At 39.9% G+C, this 17,889-nt stretch overlaps 1 protein-coding gene across 1 annotated transcript in view; it reads right to left on the reverse strand.

The window, feature by feature from the left end:
- The window catches only part of LOC111639072 (homeobox protein Meis1-like), a 51,807-nt gene extending 34,578 nt beyond the window's left edge, over positions 1-17,229 (reverse strand). The window contains exons 1-7 of the mRNA XM_023384845.1: positions 16,997-17,229; positions 16,710-16,924; positions 15,869-16,010; positions 15,142-15,192; positions 14,931-14,981; positions 12,427-12,604; positions 1,328-1,404 (exon numbers count right to left, since the gene is read on the reverse strand). Of these exons, the coding sequence (XP_023240613.1) occupies positions 1,328-1,404; positions 12,427-12,604; positions 14,931-14,981; positions 15,142-15,192; positions 15,869-16,010; positions 16,710-16,924; positions 16,997-17,008 (726 nt within the window). The 5' untranslated portion in view covers positions 17,009-17,229. The remainder of the gene's footprint in view (positions 1-1,327; positions 1,405-12,426; positions 12,605-14,930; positions 14,982-15,141; positions 15,193-15,868; positions 16,011-16,709; positions 16,925-16,996) is intronic.
- Between the last annotated feature and the right edge of the window lie 660 nt (positions 17,230-17,889).

Below are 17,889 nucleotides of genomic sequence, written 5' to 3' on the forward strand. Positions count from 1 at the left end.
ACGCTCACCTATTGCTCGAGTTTCGACGCCAACTTGGTCTGATAGAATTATGCAAATTCCCTCTTCCTTCTCTTGTACTAAAATTCACCGCAGCGGTTCCGTCACTGCACAACGCGCATTCCCACCTTATATATTCTTAGGTCAGAACAATATCGATTGAATTGCTAAGTGGTCTGAAAAGGAAACAGTTTCTGACCATTCGCTTAGAATTTCTGCCTAGAAAAACGAGTTGCTCTGATTTCTCCCCTGTCCATTTACACGATAAGTATGCGCGCCCGTTTTTACTTTCTTTCTGATAAATCATTTTTTTATGGAACTGCGCTCACTTTTATTCTTCTTCCAGTAAGAAAACACACAAATGCACGCATCCATTTTATTTAGGAAAATATATCTATACTATAAACAAACATAGAAACGGTCCATTTTTATCACTTTACAATAACCGTAATGGGGGGATGAGCTTAGAAAAAGCTGGATACTTTAAAAAAATGAAAGAGTACCGAGTACTGAAAACACCGTATTCTTTATTTACAAAGTCTTTTCTGACCGTTAACTGTAGCCATATTTTTATCTTTATACTGTCCAATTAATTATAAGCGTAGGTGACTAAGGCTTGGTTCTAACGCCACTTTTATCAATCGTAGGGGGGTTTGGCATGTAAATTTTTCTCGGAACAAAATCGATGAATCGATTTGCACCAACTTCTTTACGAACTTAAACGATTTAGCAAGAAGAAAAAACAAGAGTAATGCAGATTGAAGGAAGTCCACTTATTAAAAAAATTGATTTTTAATTGGATAATAAAAATAATACTGGCCTATTACTACAGTAATAACAACCATCGAGAAAATTTCATTAGGATCTGGCAAAATTGAATTGAATCTTTGGCCATTTAATGTTTTAAGAGGGGGGAGGGAGAAGGCGATTTGTAGCCTATACAAGAGCGAGGAAAACTTGTTCAAAAAATCGTTTTCCTCTTTGTTATTATTATTAAAGTTGTATGCAGTCGACTACCGTTTCGCCGTAAGTCTGAGGATCAAGGGCACGTTTGGTTATTTAGATAATAAAATGGTCCGACTTTCGATCGGTAAACATAAATTGGTAGAGCAACACCGGGTTACGGTTTGCAATCAATAAATCTACTTGACAGATCGTTAGGATGGAGTAAAATTGCAAGTGGAACCTTGGCTCCGGAGATGGGGAACCCGAGACCCGTACCGTTTTCCATCCAAAACTGATTAATGGCTCTCTATAACCCACGTTACGGATCGGTCTCAAAATGGCTCGCCATCTTATTATAACAGTCTGCCGAAGAAATATCACCTACCTGGTCAGGTGTGGACGAACTGTCTGAACTATTGTGTCCCATTGTGTCGGGATTTCCCCTGCCTCCACCTCCTCCACCATTGCTTCCAATGTTGCCACTCCCACCGTTACTATTGTTATTGTTATCACCCAGATCGCCGGGTTTACTGTCCCTTTCGTCGATGACCAGGTCAATTGGCATCTTACCCTTTAGGCAGCTGATGTACCTTTGACAGAAATTATCGCACAATTCGTGTACCTGAAATCAACATAAAGATATAACACCAAAGAAACAAATTCAATTCAAACGACAACACTATTTACATGCAATTCACCTTTCTCCCCTTCTAGACGACTTAATGTAAACAAACTATACTCGGCCCACCCAGAAAGGCCATTTTTCTCAGCGTTAATACACTCCACTGTACTAGTTACTAGTTTAAATTTAGTGTATTGTGGGACTAAAAACTACTCTACCCTAGGCCTGAAGATTTAAAGAGCGGCCTAGAGATACGGGAAAACTTATTAAAGCGGGATAACGAGAAGCAATAAAACTCCAAATGGCAATATTAACCAAACGATTGACATTGTCGCGTTATTTGGTTTCTCCATAAATAATAACGACACTACGTCGATACTCGTACCCTTCGTCAACCTGCTAGACATTAACTTCCGAGGCCTTCAGGCCAGAATAATTAAGCATAATTAACTAAATATGGTCGATTCCGCTTTAGGAATTTCGGGAATTTTTATTTAAGATTGAATAGCGTGGGACTCTTTCGTTTTGCTAATTACGGTAACCCCCCCCCTTTTTTTTAAATTTTTAATTAATTGCCTGATGTTTCGCATAGTTCTTGAATTTGATGTTAGTGCCGGGGGATCTTGAGCGAAGATAAGCTTGAGAAGACGTAAAAATCAGGCCTCTAGCCTTAAAAAAAATATATATATATATATATCCGCGACTTGTTAAATATGCAAAAGACATGGAGGGGGGTTGAGTGACCGATGGTGGAAAGCTATCCTGCTGTAATAATACGTAAAAATATCGCGTTTCAGGTATCCAGGTCACTAAAAATAGGGGAAAGGTTTAAAATAACTTTAAAAATGCAAGATTGACTGGAGAAAAAAAGGAAAAAAAAAAAGATTTTTAGCCTGATTCCTATTAAAACGGACAGGGTGTTCGGAGGAGGGGGTTACCATTCGATTTTGCTGCTAAACTTGCCTGAAAAAAACAATTTCTTCTTTAAAGGGCCTGAATTTATCGATTGAGATAAAGTGCCAAAACTTAACCCACGAATTTCAGTCCTATCGGCTAACGATACACCTTTTTATTTATAGGGCATTCCTGAGGAGGAGATGAACCCAATTTAGGGCAATGCAGAATCCGAGCTAAACTTAGGCCTATGGGAGAGATAGCGAGGCGAGTCCTCACTCACGTGGGATTACTTAAAAACGATAGAAGAGTAAATTTCGAGAACCATTGACACGGGATCGTGACAAAATTAGGTATTTTTGACAGGTTAAAAATTGCCAAAGATAATGTTGCGAGGAAGAAGTAAAAAAAAAAAAGAAGAAAAATACAAGCGAGAAGGAAAGAAAGAAGAAGAAATTCCGATGTTTGGAATTCAAAAATCGAAGTTGAGAATTTAAAAAATATGCAAAACAGAATTCCTATTTGGCAAATCTTGTGAATTTCTAGAGGCACATTTTTTAAACAATGTGTGGAAGATAAGATCAGGAAATGTTCGAGGGTGAGGCAAGGCGTGGAGGAATGTGACTAATATGCCAGTAGGAAATTTTGAGAAGAAGAAGAAGAAGGAGAAAAAAAAAAGGAGCAGCAATAAACACTAAATGAAGTGATAATCCTCTAACGTTAATAATTATTATGGGAATTAGAAATCGAATCGAAATCGAATCGAAAGGAGAAGCGACTCGTACACAATTGCAACAAACTATAAAAATAATTTAGTGATACAGTTTGTTGCTTCACACCCACCTTGAAAGTTTCAAGAGTGAAAGTGCATTTTGCACCCATCAATAATGCGTTAAGGCAAGTGAGTGAGTGAGTGAACAATCCGACACTTCCATTCTGCGGATTAATTATTTCTTACCATCTTCCCCACTCGTTGAAACCTTACTCTTAGAGGTGAACACAAACTATAAAAGTTAGAAAATCTGAAGAAAGAGTTAATTTCTTTTTTAAAAAAATATAAGAAAGGAGGTCGATCCGCGGTCACAAAAATCGCTTTGCGAATCGTTTTTCGACCTCTTTTACTCTCTCGTTTATTGTTAGTGGCAGTAGATAAAACGCTATTTAGTCTCGCTGCTCGTACAAAGTGATAAAATTATCTCATTTTTATTATGGTTGTAATCATTGTATCCTCGGAGATAGCGTGAAAATGAAATGTTTATTTATGCGCAGCTCGACAATAAAAGCCAGAAAGNTCAGAGTTTAATCGATGGCATTAATTAATATGCAGATGAGGAAAAGAGGAAAAAAAATGTATTATATATATATATATATTTTTTTTTAAACTCTTTTTGTTCCCTAAACAAAAATTAGTGAGGAGATGCTCTCCTAACCAATTAATCCCGTCTATGTTCCCCCTTCCATCTTGTGTTTTTTTCCTCTTCTTCTGGTGGAGCTATTAATCGAAAAATATCATTATTCTTAGTTACGGTTCTAATTTGAACAATGAAATTCAATTTGGAGAAGCGGACAGAGAGGGAGAAAGGCCACAAATCATTTCTTGGCAGACGAAAAGGGCAGATGAATTTTGAACAGGCGTCGATATAATTTGCAAATCGGAATAAGTTTTCGATAACTATTATGCATTATTTACGAAGCAGAGAGAGAGAGAGAAAGAGAGAGAGAGAGAGAGAGAGTCAGCATCCGATCATCCCTCATAGCAGAGTCAATAGAAGAATCTTTATTTCCATTTTAAATCCGATTGTTTCATTGTAAGTCACAATACACTATTCAGATTCATTCTGACGTCTCTAATGCGACCCCCCCTCCTAATAAAAGTTAGGTCGGTCATTTTCTGTCGTGGCCGTAGACACGGTTTCCGAGAAACCTCTATTTGGTAATCGCTCTCCGCAACGACCGCCATCTTGTNAGAGAGAGAGAGAGAGTCAGCATCCGATCATCCCTCATAGCAGAGTCAATAGAAGAATCTTTATTTCCATTTTAAATCCGATTGTTTCCCCTTCTTCACTTGATTTTCCTGCTATTAATAATATTTTACATAATAACCGTCGGGGGTAAGAGAGGGAGGAGAAGAAGAGAATCGCTCTCCATAGCAACTCTACTGTATACAATCTGCACTTGTACTTTAACCTGGATTTTCCAAGCGACCGTTTAGAAATTTGCGTTGATGTCGAACATTATTTTATAGAATCGCGCGTCAAAGACAGAAATTTGGTTACAAATCAGGGCAAGCTGTCAAAACTGGCTTCCAATTTACATGAATTGAACCAAACCTTCCGAGTGTTGTAGAATGAGCGTGTTCGACTAACGTAAACACGGCCGCTTCTCGACTGATATACGAGCTCTCCTTTTGTTGGATTAACTATCAATATATCAAACTTTGTTAGTTTGCACGATTATAGATCGAAGGAAGGAGAAACGGCGTTTCGAAAGAGGCCTATGAATATTTGACTAGCATTTTACCTATGCCAGTCGACTGAGAGAGATGCGGCCATTTTATATATATTATTTAGAGAAAACAAGCTTCTCTTGTCAAAGTGTCACTTCGTATGAAGTTCTAGGTGTGTGCCTTTTAGGTTAATGGCGAGTTTATTAACGTTTTATAAGAAGTATTTCTCTTCTAAAATTTGAATTATTCCTCTTCCTACCCGTCAACTTTTTTTTTTTTTTTTCTCCTGTGTGTGAAAGCCTCTTCTGACTCTTCCAACAGATAAACATTTTGCTTTCGTTTCAAACTCTTATATTCGAACTTTAAGACAATTTCTTTAATATTTACAAGTTCTATACTATAAAAATAAATCTTTCTCGTGAAAATAAACAGTGTTTGGTGATTGTTCTTTTCGTAAAATCTTCAGCAAAATGACTTTCAGAAGTTCAACTGAAGCGGCACAAAGTTCTTTTATAGAAATTACCAGTCGACCCCCCTATAACACTGTTGATTATTCCGTTTTATATGAATTCCACGTTGTACGAGTCACTTAGATTTTACAAATACGTGAACCGTTCATAGCCCGGTACACGTATTTGTAAAATTTAAGTGACTCGTACAACGTGAAATTCGTATAAAACGGAATAATCAACAGTGTTATAGGAGGGTCGAGTTGTACTCTGAAAAGTTCTGTAGAACTTTTAATTATATTTTACTTTATTTTAACCTATCTAAGAACTTTAAAGTGCTTTATTCCCCCCCTTCCCAAACGTTCGCAAGTTATTAAAAGTGCAAAATATTTTTAGCACAATAAACTTATCTGAGAGAGACGTTGTCTGTGCAAAATTCTTAACAAAAGACTCCAGTCAAGAGTCAGAGTAACAACAACGTGATTCTGGCTGTTGGAAGGGGAGGGGGAAAAAATTATTATACTACTACATAGGAAAAACCGTTTGTAGAAAAGAGGTCTATGAATCTGTGTGGTTCCCTTCTATTTATAAATGTACCGATCACGTGATTCGAAGGCCGACTTTGATGTAAAGAAAACCAAAATGATGGATCTCGAGCTAGAAATGTTGTGTTGAAAACCATTACATCATCGAATTTGTCATTTTTCTTAAAAGAACATTCCAAGTCGTTCCATCAGAAAGAAAAAAGGAAGAGAAGGGAGGAAAGAAAAAGAAAAAGAAAAAAAAAAAATGGCCGTACACTTAAAAACTTTTAAAAGATCCAGACAAAGTTTGGGCGGAGTGAAGACGCTTTTTCGTCGGCGAACTTTGACCCCGAAGAAGAAGAAAACAAGCATCCGAATTGATCAATAGTTAAACAGGAACCGAGACGTAGCTTAAAGGTGAGGGGGGGGATAGAGGAGATTTTTCTACTCCACTCTAATTGTTAGTGCAACGATAAACGACGGCGTTATTTTTCATCATTCTCGCCAATGACAAGTGGGTAAGAATCGTCCACGTGATTATTCGCTGGCGCAGTCATAAAGTGCAGCTAGTGATGCGGACTGAATATAGGCTATAGAAAAGTCGTTACATATAATTTACAACTGGTGCCGTCAACAGTGGCGTACAGACACAAGCGAATATTTTAGTGCAGCAGATGGAATACCCGTCTGCTGATTGTCGTCTAGCTCATCCGCAACTTCTTGCCAGAGTCCGTAAATCATCACAAGTCGAACGACATCGTAAAAACACGGGACAAAACTTTCTGTGGTCTGCTCAATGTACGGACCATAATTTAATATAAGCGAACGTTTTGCCTCCGTGGTGGTGCTTCCAAGACTTTGCAACGAGCGTTTTAATTCGATTTTTTCACGAATTTTTTCTTTTTTTTTTTTTTACCATCGTAAACTTTCCTGGATAACTTTATTTAAATAGATACGAAAGTGTGGTCCAATAGGCCTCTGCGATTCTTTAAAAAGTGATAGTAAACTGTCGGTAGCTTCAAACGGCGCCGTGAATCCATGGCTGAATTTTCAGTTTTCCACAATAATCCGTTCGTAATTTATTGCCATTTACAAACGGGATCTCTTAGTAGACACCAGGAACCAAAAATTATAGACTGGAAGATTGGGTACGAGTCACACTCTAATGTCTTCTTATGATGAAAATTTCGAAGATGGAGACGAAGATGAAGATTCTTTTGCGAATTTTACCACAGAGATTTTAGTGGAGGGCACTCCAATTTTCGGAGGATTCGTTAAATTTGCCATTCTTTAGAGCTACCGGCTTTCAATTTTATCTTCTTATTGCCGTTTACATCAATAAAAGAAGATCCAAATTCAATTTCCAACGAGAGGATGATGGTTTGGTTTATTTTTCCTGTGGTCAAAGATTATGAATTGGAAGATTATAGAATGTAGCAATTCTAATGAATTCCTCTCTAAATTTTAAAAAAAAAAGAAAGCAAGATAAAAATTTGCTTGGGAATTCTCTTAAAATTCTTTTTTAACAAGAACCACTCCGATTTTTTTTTCTTTCCGGAATGTGAAAGGTTCGTTAAATTCGCCAATTCTGAAGGATTACCATTCTTTTAAACACGTTACAGTTCAAATTCGATTTTCTAGAAGAATAATTCTCGTTTATTTGACTTAACAGATGAAAGGTGAACTGTAACTACGAACTTTGAAGGTCGGAATGACTGGTTAAATAATTCTTTAAGAACGTTTTTTGGGCACTCCTGAAGCTTCTTCGTTTGGTTAATCACATTCAGAATCTTGCCATAATCTATCTGAAAGATAATCCCCTTTAAATTTTAATATAACACCGAAAAAAAGAAGCTGGAAGTTTTTGATTCTCGAAGAGGGAATTCCTAATTTGGTAGTTCCCAGCTAAAGATGATGATGGACTTCGAAGATTGGGCAGAGACGACAATTTTAATGAACTGTAGCTAAAAATTTTGAAGAGCGGTATGAAAAATTCGTTGTGAATTCTCTGCAGATTCTTTTTTGACACGAGTTTTGCCCCGAAATGGCTCTTGCCACTTTCGTCGGCTAATAAGAAGTGAACTTCATTAAGAGAACAAAGAGGCGGTGGGAGAATACCCTTAAAGCTACAACTAAGAGTCTTTGCCGCATTGTGCACCAGCATATGCTAATTTGCAACTTGTAAAGGTCCAAATGAGCTCTATTAAGCAGTCACCACAAGAAATAATTACAGGATGTTCCGCAAAAAGCAACACGGGCCGCGAGAGGCCATTTGGCGCGACAAACGAGCGAATTATCCAATCATAATAACGATAAAACTGCAATAAGCGGTGTTTTTTTCTCTCTCTCTCTCTCTCTTTCTCCCTCCTCTTTTCTTTTCGACTTGTTCAGTTTGGCGCAATGGTCCCGATGGCAAAAACCCAGCCAATTCCAGCTACAAATTAACCATAGCTTCGATTCGTGCAGCGATTTATTGCATGGCACCGCAGAAGCTCATTTCGCCGCGTCGAGTCTGAATCTGCTGCCATTCGATCAGATGGCTATCGAGGCCCAGTAACGGCTCCGGGTCGAGATGGCGTCATTAGAAAAAAAAAAAAAAATAGGGCGGACCTTCATTCGTTTACCTCTAAATGGTAGAGCGGAGCGACTTTAGCTCTCCGTCAATTTTCCGCAGGGAAGAAGAGAAGAAAAAAAAAATCAATGGGCTGCTGCACTTTATTAGATTTGGGGAGAAAAGAAAGCTTGGCTTGTTTGAATACTGCGATTGACATCAGTTTGGCTCATGCACAATTCAATTTGTGTGGCCGCCATTTCTATTCCATCAGCTTTCATCCATCTAGGACGGAAGCCGTCCGGCTAATGGTATCTCGTGATTAAACCTCGCGGCTCCCTTCCCCCCACTCTGTCGTGGCACATTTCGTGAAGGGCTCGTGACATACCCGACGACTCCATACAAGAGTTATCCGAGAAGTCCAGCTAGCCTTGTCAATCTTGAGGCCCTGCTCCCAGTTATGTAGCAAATATGCGGACAGTATGTGACTACACAGGATGTGTGCCATCCAGAGAGAGAATTCCGCCACACGACAGCAAAAGTTTTCACAAAGAGAGAGATGGACAGCCTCCAACGAGATCCCCCTTTACGATAGTCTTCACCTGGTTGGGAAACTTTTGCCACTATCTCGAGGAACCATCGAAGAGTTTCCACTCTCTCGTTATTAAATCTGTAGTTGGATCGTTTTCGGTAATTCTAAACTTTGCAGGAAAGAATTTAAGAGTAAATTAAGGGTAACAAGTCGTTAATAGTATCGAAATATCTTCGTAAACTTGTAGTAAAAAAGGATAATGTAGAACCTCTCCCGAAAGGGTAAAGATTAACGGATCGCCTTTCTCAAACTCGATTAACCGTTTCTTAATTTTAATTACTCCTGAGGAACGGGTTACTCTTTCATTCTTTAATCCGTTAAAGTAGATTATAGAAGGGAGTAATTCGTAAGTGGGCTTACGAAGGATTAATTACTAGTGTGGTAACACTTCTTTGTCGAGAGAATTTCGGTGTCAGTGGACGACGCCATTGCAGCTTCGGGACCAATCACGGTCTGGTTAAAGTTTGATAAACTTCCAGGAAATGAGCGATTATCTGCAAGGTTATTATTATTTCGTTGTCTGCTTTGACAGATATATAGAATGGAACGACGGAGATGATGTGACTTTTTTCGTTCAGACAATAGTACTTGTTGCTAGATACATATATGGACTGTACACATTACATAATTTTTTCTGTTCGCCTTAAGCAGATTAATTAGAAACTTTGGATATTAAAATTGCTGTTGTTAATGCAATTATAAAGTAATTATAACTTGATATGTGTATAGAAAAGACACTGCTTCGATTTTTGTGTGAGAGCGTGTGTGGTGTAACATCTTTGGTTTAAGGGGGGAAAAACGAAGGAAACAATAGAGCCAAGAAATCAAAAGTATCAGGAGAAAGTAAAAAAGAAAGAGGAGAAATAGAGGGGGATAAAAAAAAAGAAAATCGGACAGTGAAATATAAGGGGAATGTCCCAATTCAGCGTTGCTATCTTCAAACAGCATCACAACGGTTCGGTAATGTAGTTCGTCCTTATCGGAAATAGAAACGCGCTATCGGTCCTCTGACGCACAGCAACCTCCCATGACAGCTGTGAAGAACAAATGGAGCTTAGTTAATGTGCTTATTTAACAGAGGCACTGCCGAGTTCCGTGCGTTATCGGACAGCGATAAAATCCCGCCAGTTGTGCCAGGTCGGGTGTTGATAGTCCGACATCAGCTACAAGGTCGGTTGACTCCACCTCTGCTGGCCCCTCCTCTTTCGCTCCCTTCGTCACGTGACCTGCAGGGTCAAAGGTCACGCGAGTGGCGTTTTTTCGAGGCGGAGATTAGTGACGTCGTAGCGACACCTCATTCGCTCGGAAACATCGGCGATTCGGTGGCGAAGCAGAGCTTTTAATATCCTTCGATTATAACCAAACATGGCGCTGGCACCCCGACGCCATGCGGGCCGCGAAAACGATAGAGAACTGGTTCCTAGAAGTTTTTTTTCGAGTGAAAGAAAGAACGGCAAAGGAGCAGAGATTGCCAACTCGATCCATGTAAATCCACAGATACAAGAGGACATCTTTCGGGCTGCCAGGAAGGCTTATCTGTCATTTCTACCCAAAGTGCAGTCGGACATGCGGGTAGATACTCCTCACTTATAAATTATGGATGGTCGTGGAGGGTGTAGCGAAAATCTTTTAAGCTGCGGCGGTGGCGAAACCGTGTGAGATAAAAGAAGAAAGGAAAGAAAGGAAAATAAAAAAATGGGACGATACTCGAACGGCAATAGCCAGAAAGTGGAGTTTTCGCTCGTTTCCACTTTTAACAGTCTTTGCCAGTGATTCCGAGCAAACAAGCAGTTTGTTCTTTTATTCCAAGCTCGATGCAACGAGCCGATAACTGAACAGTCAAGATACAGACCGGAGGAGAAGGGAAAATGTGTGAGAAAGCGCCGTACTCCATTAACTGGTAGTGCTCCTCTTGGCTGCACCTGGTTGTGTACTCTGATAAAATCTCGTCAGTCTCCTATTTCTGTGCCCTTTCTTTTTCCACGTCAAAACCTATGGAACTAGGTCCATTTTACTAATGACGCTCACCTATTGCTCGAGTTTCGACGCCAACTTGGTCTGATAGAATTATGCAAATTCCCTCTTCCTTCTCTTGTACTAAAATTCACCGCAGCGGTTCCGTCACTGCACAACGCGCATTCCCACCTTATATATTCTTAGGTCAGAACAATATCGATTGAATTGCTAAGTGGTCTGAAAAGGAAACAGTTTCTGACCATTCGCTTAGAATTTCTGCCTAGAAAAACGAGTTGCTCTGATTTCTCCCCTGTCCATTTACACGATAAGTATGCGCGCCCGTTTTTACTTTCTTTCTGATAAATCATTTTTTTATGGAACTGCGCTCACTTTTATTCTTCTTCCAGTAAGAAAACACACAAATGCACGCATCCATTTTATTTAGGAAAATATATCTATACTATAAACAAACATAGAAACGGTCCATTTTTATCACTTTACAATAACCGTAATGGGGGGATGAGCTTAGAAAAAGCTGGATACTTTAAAAAAATGAAAGAGTACCGAGTACTGAAAACACCGTATTCTTTATTTACAAAGTCTTTTCTGACCGTTAACTGTAGCCATATTTTTATCTTTATACTGTCCAATTAATTATAAGCGTAGGTGACTAAGGCTTGGTTCTAACGCCACTTTTATCAATCGTAGGGGGGTTTGGCATGTAAATTTTTCTCGGAACAAAATCGATGAATCGATTTGCACCAACTTCTTTACGAACTTAAACGATTTAGCAAGAAGAAAAAACAAGAGTAATGCAGATTGAAGGAAGTCCACTTATTAAAAAAATTGATTTTTAATTGGATAATAAAAATAATACTGGCCTATTACTACAGTAATAACAACCATCGAGAAAATTTCATTAGGATCTGGCAAAATTGAATTGAATCTTTGGCCATTTAATGTTTTAAGAGGGGGGAGGGAGAAGGCGATTTGTAGCCTATACAAGAGCGAGGAAAACTTGTTCAAAAAATCGTTTTCCTCTTTGTTATTATTATTAAAGTTGTATGCAGTCGACTACCGTTTCGCCGTAAGTCTGAGGATCAAGGGCACGTTTGGTTATTTAGATAATAAAATGGTCCGACTTTCGATCGGTAAACATAAATTGGTAGAGCAACACCGGGTTACGGTTTGCAATCAATAAATCTACTTGACAGATCGTTAGGATGGAGTAAAATTGCAAGTGGAACCTTGGCTCCGGAGATGGGGAACCCGAGACCCGTACCGTTTTCCATCCAAAACTGATTAATGGCTCTCTATAACCCACGTTACGGATCGGTCTCAAAATGGCTCGCCATCTTATTATAACAGTCTGCCGAAGAAATATCACCTACCTGGTCAGGTGTGGACGAACTGTCTGAACTATTGTGTCCCATTGTGTCGGGATTTCCCCTGCCTCCACCTCCTCCACCATTGCTTCCAATGTTGCCACTCCCACCGTTACTATTGTTATTGTTATCACCCAGATCGCCGGGTTTACTGTCCCTTTCGTCGATGACCAGGTCAATTGGCATCTTACCCTTTAGGCAGCTGATGTACCTTTGACAGAAATTATCGCACAATTCGTGTACCTGAAATCAACATAAAGATATAACACCAAAGAAACAAATTCAATTCAAACGACAACACTATTTACATGCAATTCACCTTTCTCCCCTTCTAGACGACTTAATGTAAACAAACTATACTCGGCCCACCCAGAAAGGCCATTTTTCTCAGCGTTAATACACTCCACTGTACTAGTTACTAGTTTAAATTTAGTGTATTGTGGGACTAAAAACTACTCTACCCTAGGCCTGAAGATTTAAAGAGCGGCCTAGAGATACGGGAAAACTTATTAAAGCGGGATAACGAGAAGCAATAAAACTCCAAATGGCAATATTAACCAAACGATTGACATTGTCGCGTTATTTGGTTTCTCCATAAATAATAACGACACTACGTCGATACTCGTACCCTTCGTCAACCTGCTAGACATTAACTTCCGAGGCCTTCAGGCCAGAATAATTAAGCATAATTAACTAAATATGGTCGATTCCGCTTTAGGAATTTCGGGAATTTTTATTTAAGATTGAATAGCGTGGGACTCTTTCGTTTTGCTAATTACGGTAACCCCCCCCCTTTTTTTTAAATTTTTAATTAATTGCCTGATGTTTCGCATAGTTCTTGAATTTGATGTTGGTGCCGGGGGATCTTGAGCGAAGATAAGCTTGAGAAGACGTAAAAATCAGGCCTCTAGCCTTAAAAAAAATATATATATATATATATCCGCGACTTGTTAAATATGCAAAAGACATGGAGGGGGGTTGAGTGACCGATGGTGGAAAGCTATCCTGCTGTAATAATACGTAAAAATATCGCGTTTCAGGTATCCAGGTCACTAAAAATAGGGGAAAGGTTTAAAATAACTTTAAAAATGCAAGATTGACTGGAGAAAAAAAGGAAAAAAAAAAGATTTTTAGCCTGATTCCTATTAAAACGGACAGGGTGTTCGGAGGAGGGGGTTACCATTCGATTTTGCTGCTAAACTTGCCTGAAAAAAACAATTTCTTCTTTAAAGGGCCTGAATTTATCGATTGAGATAAAGTGCCAAAACTTAACCCACGAATTTCAGTCCTATCGGCTAACGATACACCTTTTTATTTATAGGGCATTCCTGAGGAGGAGATGAACCCAATTTAGGGCAATGCAGAATCCGAGCTAAACTTAGGCCTATGGGAGAGATAGCGAGGCGAGTCCTCACTCACGTGGGATTACTTAAAAACGATAGAAGAGTAAATTTCGAGAACCATTGACACGGGATCGTGACAAAATTAGGTATTTTTGACAGGTTAAAAATTGCCAAAGATAATGTTGCGAGGAAGAAGTAAAAAAAAAAAAGAAGAAAAATACAAGCGAGAAGGAAAGAAAGAAGAAGAAATTCCGATGTTTGGAATTCAAAAATCGAAGTTGAGAATTTAAAAAATATGCAAAACAGAATTCCTATTTGGCAAATCTTGTGAATTTCTAGAGGCACATTTTTTAAACAATGTGTGGAAGATAAGATCAGGAAATGTTCGAGGGTGAGGCAAGGCGTGGAGGAATGTGACTAATATGCCAGTAGGAAATTTTGAGAAGAAGAAGAAGAAGGAGAAAAAAAAAAGGAGCAGCAATAAACACTAAATGAAGTGATAATCCTCTAACGTTAATAATTATTATGGGAATTAGAAATCGAATCGAAAGGAGAAGCGACTCGTACACAATTGCAACAAACTATAAAAATAATTTAGTGATACAGTTTGTTGCTTCACACCCACCTTGAAAGTTTCAAGAGTGAAAGTGCATTTTGCACCCATCAATAATGCGTTAAGGCAAGTGAGTGAGTGAGTGAACAATCCGACACTTCCATTCTGCGGATTAATTATTTCTTACCATCTTCCCCACTCGTTGAAACCTTACTCTTAGAGGTGAACACAAACTATAAAAGTTAGAAAATCTGAAGAAAGAGTTAATTTCTTTTTTAAAAAAATATAAGAAAGGAGGTCGATCCGCGGTCACAAAAATCGCTTTGCGAATCGTTTTTCGACCTCTTTTACTCTCTCGTTTATTGTTAGTGGCAGTAGATAAAACGCTATTTAGTCTCGCTGCTCGTACAAAGTGATAAAATTATCTCATTTTTATTATGGTTGTAATCATTGTATCCTCGGAGATAGCGTGAAAATGAAATGTTTATTTATGCGCAGCTCGACAATAAAAGCCAGAAAGAAAAACAAGCGATAAAAGGTTGTAAAATTCCAAATAATAATAATAAAAAAAAAAAAAAATGAAAACCCTCAACCGGAATCGTCATAAATAAATAATTATTAAAGTCCGGGATTTATATTGTATCACGCCAGTTTTAAAAACCTATCGTCTTACCTTTTCCAGTTCAAGCAGGTGAAATCTCAGCACCTGGATCGCTTGTACCATCTGAGACAATAGAAAGAGAAAGCACTGTTTTTAGCCATCCCCATGTCCAAACAAATATAAACATCCCATCTCGTATATTTTCGACCCCTTTCTAACACATAAAAAATAATAATAAAACAAGATATATATTGTACATACTGACCAAAAGGTAAATACTTACAAGGCTATCTAATTCTGGATTTGGTACGTAATAAGGTTTTTCTTGCCTAATCTGTAAAATTAAAGAAGGAAAAGGTAAATGAGGATATACTTACAAGAGCGTCTAAGTCTTCATCTGATGTATATTGCGGGTTTTCTGTCATTATCTGAAAGTGAAGGACACAAAAAAAAGTAAACCTTGCCAGAAAGAATCAACTAAGGTTAGATTTTTCATCTACACAAAGCATTTTTATATTGTATACAAGCTAGAGGTGCGAGCTGTACGGTAGCCTTCGGACGGGAACCTACCATTCCCAATCGGGACGCTCTCCCCCCCCTTTCCATAAACCAAAACATTGTTTATGTCGCCGTAGAACGTTTGCCTTCGTTCGGGCCTAAAACGTGGCACCATTTAGTAGTATTCGGGTGCATATTTTCCGGGCGAAAATCGATTTCCGACTCCGAACGATCTTCTATATATAAGTGGCGAGCGTCAGCCACCCCCCCCCATTTACGAGTTACTAGCTCCGTTTTGCGGGAGATAGCAACAAAGTGGAAAGTGTTCTTCCGTCACCTTAACATAACAATTGCTTCCAGCCGGGCAAACATCTGCTTTCCGTGTTTTTTTTTTCACCCCCTCTTCTCTCGACATTGGGAAAAGATGAGGTTTCCGTCCGTGGCAGAGAGTGAGAGAGAGATAGACAGAGAGTGAGAGAGAGAGAGAAAAAGATATAGATTTGAAGAGGAACCTGTTTGGCAAAGACAGCAATGTCTTCGTTGAAAGACTCCGAGGAACAAACATCTCCACCAGCAATGCCGGGCTCCCTCGGTGTGCAGGTCGCCAACTCGCACTTTTCGAATATGAGGGCCAGCAATGGGAACAGAGGATGGCTAGGGAGAACAAAAGTTAGATTCAGTGGCCCGCAGCTGTGGGTCGGTCGGGAGCGCACACACTTTTCTATCGTCTGTTGTCCCGTTAGAGTTTGGGGCGGCTGTTGACGGTGTTATGGGTCGCTGCTCCCGTTCGTTCGTGAATGACTCGTATACGTTTGTGTTATGCTAATCTTTTTTCTTCTAGGAATGCGCAGATCAAGTCCCGCTTTCCACAATTCAAACTTTTGGAAAGTTTCTTTCGAAGCGTGTCGTTCCTTCCGTTGTGCCACACCAAACAGGTTTGTGGCCCGGAGGCAAACCCACTGGCTAAAACCCAACGTAACGCGATAACACAGGCGAGACGAAATAATAAACGGAAAGGAAATTGTATTATATATACGTACACATTAAAAAAAAAAAAAAGGAATAAAAACTCTGACGTTTTCAATGGAAACGATAGGAAAGTGTGCTTGTCCCGTAACAGAAGTTTGAAATCTCATTACAATATTAATCTTAGATAAATAGTGAAAACATCGTCGACTGTGACCTGTCACCAACTGTCGTCGAGCAAGACAAATTTGCCAAACATATGAACCACGGACATGTCACAGTTAAGTGAACTGTCAACTATTGTCAACGCGCAGAACGCTTGAATTTCTACCTTCATTGATCACAATAACACGTGCTACGTCAAAAGAAGTGACAAACGCAACTCACCCATATATAGCATCCTTGTCCCTCTTGTGGACATCTGGCACTGACCCCATGATATGGTTCGACATCACCCCAGACACGTGATTTCCATGGTATTGGTGCATTGTAGGCGCGTGATTCATGTGCGGTGCATGGGTTAAAGTTTGCATGGACCGGTGGGGATCGTATAAAGAGGCTGGCCCATCCATAGCACCATAGTGGGGTATGCCGTCATCATACTGAGGAGAGAACATGATGTTAGATTGGGACGGTCGAATCGTTAATGACACGTCAGGTGGCCCGTCACTTACCCTCTGTGCCATGTTCTAAGTTCCCCGTCGCCGATTGCACGTCATCAGGTCTTAGCGCCTGTCTGTCACTGGCAGCGAGCATGTAGCCCAACTGAGCTCGTCCTTCACTCACGCCATCCCAACTGCCGGCCTCAACCATTCCGCTTCGAGGGGAGAATCGGCGCTGACGTCGCGACGCGCCGATCACGAGGGGCAACGCGCGGGGAGGATCGCCTTTTAATCCCGTCGCCCTCCCCCCCCTCGACATACGTCGTGTTTGTTGTGGCTAGGAAATTAAAAACCAGTAAAAACCTTCCCGAACTCCAGGTCTTCCAAGCACGATAGGAAGAAGAGAAGGAAAAACTGGACTAGGGCGTGTTTACGTAATTTATGACCGCATAAAGAGTGTAATGCAACGTTGTAAAACTCGAACGTACGTAGTGATAATTCTCTAACTATCTCGTCCAATAGCACTAACCATAGACAGAAATGCCCGTTAATTCTAATGCCCGGACTCTCTTTCTTAATGACGTCATCCAGTGACGGTGGGGTGGTGGGCGTCTGCCATAAGCTAAAAAAGGGGAGGGGGGCAAATATAATAGAGGCCCGCTTGTGTCGTCTCACCTAAGTGCCGGCCTCAAGTACTGTACTTAAGCTGCTAACGGACGGCTTCCCACTATTACAACCTACTTGAAATGCTAAGGTTAATGGTTCGATGACAGTCGGACGGTAACAGGCCGTCCCTTACCCCGTCATTACTCCCACTTTCCAGACGCGAATTTTGACAAAATGGCAACCTGCGGCGTTTTCTTCTCCATTGTGCCAACCCCCATTCAACTTCACAATAGCAAAAAGGAAACACAAACGTCGCGCGGAAACACCAACACCCCCCCCTCGAAATCTCATATATTTAT

The sequence above is a fragment of the Centruroides sculpturatus genome, unplaced genomic scaffold (genome assembly GCF_000671375.1).
Source record: "Centruroides sculpturatus isolate CEXI.00-Female unplaced genomic scaffold, Cexi_2.0 scaffold1202, whole genome shotgun sequence".
NCBI classification, from domain to species: Eukaryota; Metazoa; Arthropoda; class Arachnida; order Scorpiones; family Buthidae; genus Centruroides; species Centruroides sculpturatus.